This window comes from Microtus ochrogaster, chromosome 5 (genome assembly GCF_000317375.1).
Source record: "Microtus ochrogaster isolate Prairie Vole_2 chromosome 5, MicOch1.0, whole genome shotgun sequence".
NCBI lineage: Eukaryota > Metazoa > Chordata > Mammalia > Rodentia > Cricetidae > Microtus > Microtus ochrogaster.
In genome coordinates this window covers 2,634,328-2,645,173 of record NC_022012.1, presented here as the reverse complement: position 1 = coordinate 2,645,173, position 10,846 = coordinate 2,634,328, and the positions used below count along the sequence as shown (strand labels likewise).

General features: G+C 39.4%; 1 protein-coding gene across 2 annotated transcripts in view; it reads right to left on the bottom strand.

The window, feature by feature from the left end:
• Positions 1-293: 293 nt before the first annotated feature.
• Dcun1d5 (defective in cullin neddylation 1 domain containing 5) overlaps positions 294-10,846 on the bottom strand; it is a 38,356-nt gene continuing 27,803 nt past the window's right edge. Inside the window, exons 5-8 of one of the 2 annotated variants that reach the window (XM_005346772.3) lie at positions 4,022-4,130; positions 3,812-3,916; positions 1,991-2,093; positions 300-612 (exon numbers count right to left, since the gene is read on the bottom strand). In XM_005346772.3, coding sequence (XP_005346829.1) covers positions 557-612; positions 1,991-2,093; positions 3,812-3,916; positions 4,022-4,130 — 373 coding nt within the window. In that variant the 3' untranslated portion in view covers positions 300-556. Of the gene's footprint in view, positions 613-1,990; positions 2,094-3,811; positions 3,917-4,021; positions 4,131-10,846 lie in introns of both variants that reach the window. The other variant, XM_005346773.3, reaches the window with a different exon arrangement.

Sequence of the window (10,846 nt, the reverse complement as noted above, 5' to 3'; positions counted from 1 at the left end):
CCAATCCTACACTCTTTAGATAGGTTTGTACATAAACAGTTTTTATAGAAACCTAAAATTGGAGCTCTTCCCATACTTGCAGCTGGGATTAGAAAACAGTATCCCACAAGCTAGTTACCATGCTTTCTAATTATGCCAAGAGGAGTACCAGTAGCCACACATTGACAGGTACACTTCCAAATATTTATACTGCTTAAAATCTTTAAAGTTCTACAAACTCATGGTGATTTAGAACTTCAAAAGTTAAAGAAATAAAAATTTACCAAAATAAATACCACTGACACTCGATGGACATCTTCACTTTAAGGCCTTTGTCACAAATCTGAATCTTTATTGTTCTGAAATAAATGTTAAAAACATAACTTGAAACAAAAACGTCAATATTCAGTCTCAGAAGACGTGTGGCTCAATGCCCATCACATGTAACAAGAAAACTTCCTTTAAAAAAGGAAAAAGTACTATGAGGAGTCTTTCGTGAGTGAGAACGCCCCTGGTATATCCTCCCTCTTTCCTGCATTTTCTTCACAGATCTGTATGTTCTTCACAACAGTTCTTGCTATGATGTTTGACGGATTTTTTGCCACTCCACAAATTCATCAAGAAGAACAGGCCCTAGACAAAAGAAATAGTTTTGTTATAACCCAGTAAAGTTACCCTTGTAACAAGTTCTGAGGTGGCAAGAGCCCACCTACTCTACCCTGTCCTTCACTTACCACTTTCACTTCCGTTTACCCCCAGGGTTATCTCCTTCTCAAGGAGTGTTTCATGGACACCTATGATTGAGACAAAACTAACCTTTTCCCCACAGCACTAGCATTTAAAACTCAGAAAACATATTTCTGCTATATCAAGAAGCAAGAGCACTTGTTAAGGGGGTGTGGCCACATAAGACTGATTTTATTCTAAAGATAAGACACAGTAAAAAGAACAGCATAAAGCAAATGCCAAATACCTGACTGACTACTATTCTAAAAAATGAGTTTTATAATGTAGAGGTTTTTATAATGTAGAGGTTTCAAATGTTTACCAACAAAAGCCAAGTGGGCAATTTCAACGAGTTCAGTATTTGTGATGTATGGAATTCAGTATTTCAAAATATATGAAAAGTATGACCATGAAGAGATATGCTTGTCTTGTTTTTCTCAAAACATAAAACCTCTGGGTGTTCTTTTCTCTCTTGCTTTTAGCAGACCATACAGAAACAGCCGGGCAGGCAAAGCAGTAAATGGCAGTGTTGGAACACTGTGTGGACTGCCAAACTGGAGAGCAAGCTCAACACAGCCACTACTTGGTTCCAACCTCTGAAACCTACAAAGGAATACAGGTGCAATGTGTCAGATTTTCTGATAGCTCAAAAAATTTACAATTTTTCTTTATGTCAAGCCTCTCAGTTTTAAATGTTGGCTCAACACACACAGATAATCACATCTGGTGGCTTTCTTTATGTAGCTCTTGGGCTACTAGCCTACTGCAGAAAATGATAATTTCTTCAAACAAGAATTAAACTCTGTGGTCCTGTAGGGAAAGAACATTACATATGGGAGGCAGGCTGTCCCTTTGGCACCTTGCTTTGTGTCACAGTGTGTTATTTCCATTTTCGTTATAAAGCAAGACACCTTTCCTTGTGAACAGTGAAACGCTACAGCACTCCAAATGACGGTAGAGACTTAAAGTTTAAGAGTTCTACAGAATTAATCTGGCTTATTTGTTGTGCCTTTGTCCTTTTAAATTCATGAGTGAAACTTTTCTTCTGCTGAAAAGGCAGGTACAAGTAGGATTTTGGCTTCTTGGTTGAGAAATGATCATTTAGCTGTAACGTCTAGTCACTGAAGAATCAACGTTTTGCTAAATCTAGACTCCCTCCCCACATTCTGATTAAATAATGAGTTATTGTTACACTATCCAAACTGTCTGTCAATGCCTCAGAATGCATAAACATATTTAACATCTTTAGGAACTTTATTTTTACAGGAATGCATGATATACTTACAAGCACCATCTTCATCGTAGTTACTAAGATCGGCATGAACTGTCCTGCTGAATTCTAATACATTGTACCACTGATCTTTGTTCATAACACGATACTTTGATTGCTGTGGAAAATATGATATAAAAATTTGGACTACAGAACCAACATTCTTTTTGGGACTTGATTTTAGTGACTCTATCCATTTATTTGGCCTTTCCTAAAATATTTCTTCCTTTCTTAATTACTTGCTGTTCTAGATTCATTTATATTATCATGTATTTTCTTTTCTGAAAGGCAATATGACTAACAATGAGACTTACATATGTGTACACCCATGTGGCTCTCAGCTAGAACCTATCCTATATGTGGTTGGCCTGACTGCGTGGTTTCCACTATACATTTTGAAGAGGGCATCTACAGTAGTAGTGGGAACAATATGAGCTTGGATCCATACTGCAATGTGGACACTCAATTAAGTGCTCTCTGGAAAGTTACGTCTGTGGCAGAGAACTTGGTAGGCAGGCGCTCCGGTCCTTTCTCCAGCAGTACACTAGTTACAGCGACACACACCTGTGATCCCGACTTGGGAAGCAGAGGCAGGATGATCATCAAGACTCTGTCAATGTCACCCCTCAAAACACAGCCTCTCCTCGTAAAACAAAACCCAACCACCACCACCACCAACAACAACAAAAATGAAAACCCAACACTAAGCTAACCCTCCCCTCCCCATCTCCTCAGCTGCTAAATTATAAAACTTGCTTGAACATATCTTGTTCTTTTCAGAGCCCCACAGAAGTTAATATTTTTTTGTATTTAGCTAAATGTATTTTTGATCAGCAGGAGGAAGATATGTATCATTAATCAAAAATATTAATTTTACTAGTGCCCAAAACTGACTAGCATACAGAACTCACCACCCAGGCTTGCAACAGAACTGCTCTGGAAAAGTTACTGTGACAAGTACACAGCATGGTGAGATGGTATTTCTAACAGAGAAGGAATAGTTAGAAATATGCCCCCAAACTAAAGTTTAAAGATTTAGAAAACAAAACAAGGCAAAGCAGCCAGCGGCAAAGCAAGTGCCTGAGAGCTGGCGCGCAGGGGCAGCACAGCTTGCTACCACAGGGTAGTGGATGACCGCTGCAGCCATGCGCATTGGAGGATGCAAAACATTAACACTGCAGAGTCAGATTAGAGAATAAAAGTTTATTACTAAAGTAAGCTCTACTGTATATGTTTCTGCCTAAGGCTAGGAGATGGAGAGTGGGAATAACACCGGAATTGGTTGAGATTTATGTACTAGCATCAACTTTTTCTCACCAAAACCTCAAGAAATTAAGTTTATAAGAAATGTCTATGCTAAAATGTTTTTACAGGGACTCCACCAAGGTAGAATGAAAATCCCTTAAAATTGTTTTAATGTGGTACAAGAGAACAAATGAAAAGCATATATTCTGTCACCAAGTCACACTCCCGGTCCCACACACCTCAGGTACAGAATATATAAATAACACAAACTTATACCGAAAACAGACAATAAGTATATAAATATTTTAGCAGACTTCTTTAATTACTTATGTAGAATCTTTTTTTTTTTTTTTGGTTTTTTCGAGACAGGGTTTCTCTGTAGCTTTGGTGCCTATCCCAGAACTAGCTCTTGTAGACCAGGCTGGCCTCGAACTCCCAGAGATCCGCCTGCCTCTGCCTCCGGAGTGCTGGGATTAAAGGCGTGCGCCACCACCGCCCGGCTTTATGTAGAATCTTTTAAAGCACAAAATTTGTTCCTTAAAAGTGTATTTTCAATACAATTTTCAAACATTTTAAAATATCCATACATACCTCCAGGTACTGGTAAAATACTGAAAAGAGTGGCCATGTTCTCCCAAGCAGCAGCGCTAACATAGACTTAGCAGTATCAATATCAAGACTTCTCTGATCCTTATCCTACAATATTAGTGAAAAAACAAAACAAAACGAAACAAAACAAAAAAACTTAAGTATGCCCATAAAATGAAAGCACTTAGGATCTGAAGGCGAAGCTGTACCCACCCTTGCAAAATCAAAGGCGTATCGGTAGATATTCTTAAATGATGAGATGTCATTCAGCTGTGAGCGCAGAAAATCAAACCTGCTCTGTAACTTTTCTGTGCAGTCACACCTTAAAGACAGAGGCCAGAAAAAGTATTCTAAGACCAAGTGCATATAGAAACATTGTTTAAGTCTAGCATTTTCACAATTTAAAATAACAGACATATTTTAAATTACCAATGCAATAGTAAAGTAGAGGAAATTTGACAATCAGAATATACTGTAATAACTTCAAGAAAAATAAACATCTCAATCAAAAATTCCAAATAAAATCACAACCATGTCTTGGTGTGAAGATCAGAATGCCTGCCTAGTGGGCTCCAGATCCCATTTTAAATCCAAGTAGTGGCTCTTCTCCAAGGGATGAGCCAGTGATAATCAAGACATTACCACACTTCTTTAGAAGGTTTTTAGGCATCAGCTTGGTGAAAAAGATAAGCCACGAATAGTGTTAAAAGTTTAGGACACCAGTAGGGCAGTGGTGGTACATGCCTTTAATCCCAGCACTTGGGAGGCAGAGTCAGGCGGATCTCTGTGAGTTCAAAGCCAGCCTGGTCTACAACAGCTAGTTTCAGGACAGTTAGGGTTGTTAGAGAGAGAAAAACCCTGTCTCGAAAATTAAGCCAAAAACCAACCAACCAACCAACCAAACAAACAAACAAACAAACAAACAGTTCAGAATACCAGAAAGGAAATTAATGTATTAACTGACCTAATCCCAAAACCAGATTCCCAGAGTTTTGGTCAACAAAATTGAGAACAATTACCAAAGCACCCAACTTAAGGTGCAAATACAAAGCTAAAAACAAGTTGCCTGCCGGGCGATGGTGGCGCACGCCTTTAATCCCAGCACTCGGGAGGCAGAGGCAGGCGGATCTCTGTGAGTTCGAGACCAGCCTGGTCTACAGAGCTAGTGCCAAGACAGGCTCCAAAGCCACAGAGAAACCCTGTCTCGAAAAACCAAAAAAAAAAAACCAAAAAAAAACAAAAACAAAAAAAAAACAAGTTGCCTTTATTATTTCTAAAGATGAAGTAAGCAGAACACCTCAATCAATGAAATACTCCAAAGTCTTGCTGGTTTTCTGATGCTGATAAGCAAGACTACCAGGATCTCTGGTCACCTCCCGTATCCTTACTGCACTCGAGGCGTTTTCATTTTCCATTCTCAAAAGTCACAGCTATGCTTTAGCACACCTTATTTTCTCTATTGGAAAGGATGAGAAGCAGAACTCAAGGCCTAACTCAAACTTGCCACCTGTATGAAACCACCGGATTCCCCTTGATTGAACAGGGTATAGCTAGTGCAACTACAGGATTCCATTCAAAGTGAATTTCAGAATTCATGATGCAACACAGACACTTGGTATTCTAAAATTTAACCAAGATTTTCAGTATCTTAAGTCAGCAATGTGAGGGATTATGTGGGATGGGTCATAGTTCTATTAAGCAGAAAAGATTCTGGTACATCACTGTTGTTAATTAAACCTTTAGTACCTTTTTTTTTGTTTTTGTTTTTTGAGACAAAGTTTTTCTGTGTAACAGTACAGGCTGTCCTGAAACTAGTTCTGTAGCCCAGACTGGCCTGGAACTCACAGAGATCTGCCTGACTCTGCCTCCCGAGTGCTGGGATTAAAGACATGTGCCACCACTACCCAGCATAACCTTCAGTATCTATAAAGATGCCTTGTTACCTGTTTGACACACTGATAAGATATTTTTAAAAACATTCCTTGCTAGCTATGATAGCAATCTTATAGCATCAGAAAATGAACTAAGGATTATTTAAAAACTACTTTGCGAAAACTTATTAAATACTGCAATTAGCATCTGTCCAAACTAGATAAAAGATAGACTTTTAACTATAACATTCAAATTTTCTGTTTCTTTTTAACTTATTTTTATTATTTAAATTTTTCTGATCATTCTATCACTTAACATAAAATCTTACTTAAGAAGACATTAATTATAAGGATGGAAGACGAGAGTATGCATTCTATACATATATGACATTGTCAAAGAATAATTTTAAGTAATAAAACAATCCGATGCTGATTAATATTATGTATGATATTTTTAGCCTAGTATCATTTAGTTTTTTATTCTTGTTTTCTTTTCCAATATAGCCAGAATTTCAGTCATTTAATATAGCATGAGAGATCGCAGATTTTTCTTTTTTTGTGCAATTTCCGTCTATGTGACCACAAATTTTGTTAAGGAATTACTGCTTTTATTGTGCAATTCTGAGTGATAACTTTTGCAAGATGTGTTTCAGGAGTAGTAAGGATAAACTTCTTAAAATAGGTTTAAGAGAGAATGAGGAAAAGACCCAGAGAAAACGAACACCAATAAAATCTTCCGGTGGCTACAAGAGGGGCAGTAACCAAAACGAGGTAAGAGAGCAGTGGGTCCTGAAACTTTCTGACATATGGTGGTAAGCCCACTCAGGTTCTTTTTGCCTCAGATATCCTTGCCGCAGATGACAGAAAGTTGAATGTGGTGGCAAATGCCTATTAATTCCAGATCTGGGAAGGCAGAGGCAAAAATACAACCATTGGGGCGAGAGAAGACAGATGACAGTTGAGTGAATGAAGTGTTTGTCATAGAAGTTTGAGGAAAGAGTGAGTGACAGGCAGACGTCAAGCTCTGTTCTTGTTCTCTCTCTCTCTCTTCCTCCCTCCTTCTCCCTTCTCCCTTTCTCTCTCTCTCTCTCTCTCTCTCTCTCTCTCTCTCTCTCTCTCTCTCTCTCTTTCTTTTTTTCGAGACAGGGTTTCTCGGTGCCTTAGCTGTCCTGGAACTAGCTCTCGTAGACCAGGTGGCTGTCCTCAAACTTGAGATCCGCCTGCCTCTGCCTCCGAGGTGCTGGGGTCAAAAGTGTGTGCCGCCACCACCTGGCCTGAGCTCTGTTTCAACTGAGGGACCCTGCCTGTAGAATACAGAGTAACTGAGGATGACACATTGGACTCCACACTGACATGCACATGAGCCCACATACCACACACACAGACAGGAGAAAAGCAGAAGAAAACCAAATACTACTGGTCTAAAAAAATCCAACAACAACTCCTAATGACATTCTGCTATACTCATAGATAGCTTTATTCAACCATTATCATCAGATAAGCTTCCTCCTGCAGCAGATGGGAATAGAGACCCACAGTCAAACATTTTGTACCACAGAGAGAGAGAGAGACCTTGGAACACACAGCTCTAAACGGGATGTCTCCATCAGATCTCTCCCTTCCAAGCTCAAGGAAAGGATGGAGGACACAGAGCAGGCCCTCTAAAACGACAAAGCTCACGTGAACTCAGAGACTGCAGCAGCACGAGCAGGGCCTGCCCGGGACGCTCGGCACCAGGTCCTCTGCGTGTACACTACAGCTTCCAGTTCAGCACTGTCACGGGCTCCTGAAGGTCTGAATGGGTGGATCTAACCCCATGCCCTCTCCTGGGGCTGTTTCATTTTCATGTTGGCATGTCCAACTTCAATATGATGGTTTTTGTTTTATCTTATTTTAGTTAACAGCAAAACAATTTTCTTTGGGGGTGGGGGAGCTGGAGGTATAGTTCAGTTGATCCAGTACTTGCCCAGCAATGCCCCAGGTTCAAGAAGACTAGAAAGAAGTAACCTGAGAAGGCAGAAGGCTCTAACTGTGAACACTATTCCAATCAACTATCACCAAATATAGTGCTCCAACTCTGACAACAGCAACAGAGACTGAATTAGTGTCCTACCGTATTTATGTTCAGCAGAACACAGTTAAGACAGATCCCTCAAATCCTACAGTGTCACAGAAGTTACACAAGAGTGCCAACTTGTGCTCACTTGGGAGTAACAAGCAGCCAAGCTTCCTCTGTCTAAGGGTGCTGTCAAGTTTCCTTGATGACGAATTAAGGCATTAACCATCACTCAGTAGTAACAAGGACACAACCCCAATGGGGTCAGTGACAATGTGTGGACTAATAACAACGCACCCCTACCAGTTCCTGACCAAGTGTCAGGATACAGGGTTGGGCCTAAACTCTTACTCCCGCTCAAGAATAATACAATACATCCCCTGTTAAGTGTAGAATGGTAGCTTTAATTTCTCCCTGCACCTACCAGTAAACAGCAGACCCTTACTGCTGGAATGGTGGCACAGCACACTAATTAAAAAACAGAAGAACTGAATAAGATCTAGGGTCTCTGGCATAATATCCAGGTTGTCCAAGTTTCAACAGAAAGATTACTTACCACAACAAGATAGATTTCAAGCAAAATGTTTAGACATATCTCGCATTTTAAAGCCACTGTCATAAAAATGCTTCAAAGATTATCATGAACTTATTAAAACAAGCAATAGAAAACTGCAAAAAAAGGGGGAAGAAATCTACAAAAGAAAAGTGCAATGAAGAACAAAGTGGAAATGTTTGCACTACAAATGATGTCCTCACATTTCAATGACATGTGTTCTAAACAGACCAATTATAAGATAAACAAAGTCTGGGATCATAAAGTAACAAAAACCATAATCCAACTAAATACACTGTTTTTGAACAAAGAAACTTCAAAATAGAAGTATGCTTAAAGCAAAAGACTGGGGGTGGGGGAGGATGAATGCGAGCAAAGCACAATATACATTATAAAATATGAGACTCATTATTTTATGATTAATTTAAACATTTGATTTTAAGAATGACAACAGATTTGAAAACAACCTATCATAGGAAACAGTCAAAAGAAGGCACTAGTGACTGTATTTGTATCAACTAATGGGACCTCTCTGATCAGAACAGAGAGGATAATTGTATAATGGCAAAAGGTCAACCCATCAAGACATCCAATATACATCAAACAAAGCTGTAAAATACACGAAGACAAATGACAGGGCTTTGAACTGTGTGTTAGCCGTACAGTACCTAAAGGCCCAGGCAATTGAGTAACCAATCACTGAGTCTGTCATCAGTTCCTATCTAATGTGATACCTACTCTACCCAGGTCTTAAAGCAGGTCTTGTTATTAACATGCATGATAGGTAGCTCTCCGGGGACCAGGAATATGATACAGGTGTCTTCACAACAGAAGCCAAAGAGATGCCAGATGTATAAATCCTGACACAGTGATCCCTCTCATCATTTCTGGCCTTGGGTTATTTCTGTAATTTATAAATGAATATGCCTTTTCAAAACAAACCCTTAAATTTTATAGAGTTCTTAACCATTTTCCAACGAAATTACTTCTTTACACCTAGTCTGTCATACCACCATAAATGGGATCATTTTTTTTTAAGTCTAACTTGGCCAAGTCTACTTCCATAAAATATGTTTCATGTAAAAATAAGAAAAACCTATTCTGACTACTCATTAGAAATTAATCTCTCAGTAGCTAATGTCAAACAGTACAAAATTACTAAGTGAAACAGTAAGCAGTAGTAGAAGTTAAAAATACATTCAATCTCTACCATGGGAACATGTAAAAGAAACATGTCTCATATCACATATTACTATAATGTTTGGAAACTTGGGAGCCTTTAGGATCTCCACAATAACAGCTAAAGTGTTCACCGGGTACTCCATAGTTACTTATATTTTCTCCCTTCTCTGTCATGACTTAAATCAGGGCCTTATCTTTTACAGGCTTGTAACTTCAAAATGCTTTCCACATCTTTAGAATACAACCTATATTCTCACCCAAAAATGCAGACTCTTAAGTAAGACTTGTTATTCAATAAGGCAAAAAATTAAAATTAAACAAGGATTCCCAATATTCAAAGTTACTCATTTCTTTAACAAAGTTTAATTTAATAGCATAACACAGGGCCTGCGACAGGAGGGGAGTCCTACTTTCCTGGATAGTATCATAGGAGACTCTAAAAGTATGTTATGTAAAGCATGACCACTAAATCTAAATCACAAGATAGGTGATATATTTAATTATAAAAAACTTATTAAAGTTTCTGTCTGAAGGGAATTTAGTACAAAACACATCAAACACAATCATAGAACACACAATGACCAAGCAGTAACTTTGGAGGCAAGAACCCATAGGAACACACCAACATTACTTACAGTGCCTTCAAACTTTCTATATGGTCACAGCTCCATATAGGACAAGCATATAAATAAAACGTGTGTATGAGGCAAATCATAAAAATTTGGCAACAGTCAAAATTTTCTAAGCACACCATCATCAAAACTTAGTTAAAAGATTAGGTAATAAGGTTTTTCTGGTGGTGTTTGCCCATGTTGAAACCCATGTTGACTTTACTGTAGTCTTGGTTGTGAATACACAACCCACACATGTTGCAGGAGGTCCTTCCGCTCCTCCAGCCTATAGCCGCTGAGATACCAGCCCACTGGGTCGTGGTCTCTCTCCCTTTAAAAAAAGTGGCCACTTCCCTCTCTTCACTTCCTGCTCCGCCGGCGACTAGGCTCCCTTCCTGGTTGCGCAGAGGGATGACAGTGAACTGTAAGTTTTTTCCCCTTTAAATAAATACCACCCTATTAATCATAATTCCAAACTGCTGTGGCATTGTTTGTGACTTACGCCTTCAATTGGCGCCCAACATTTGGTTGGTTTTAGGACCTCTCCTTCCCCCCGCTTGGCTGCCGGCCGCGAGTTCGGCTTGGTGCAAGCCGCAGCCTGTGCCTGGCGGCGGGGGCCTTGTGACTTGTGTCTTGTGCGTGGAGCCAGCAGCTTAATATAAATCATCACGTACTGGCTTTTATTGCTGCAGTTCTTTATATTTTCTCTTTAGACACCTCAGATTGACTCCCAGTCCCCACGCATCCTATCATCTGCCTCCCCAC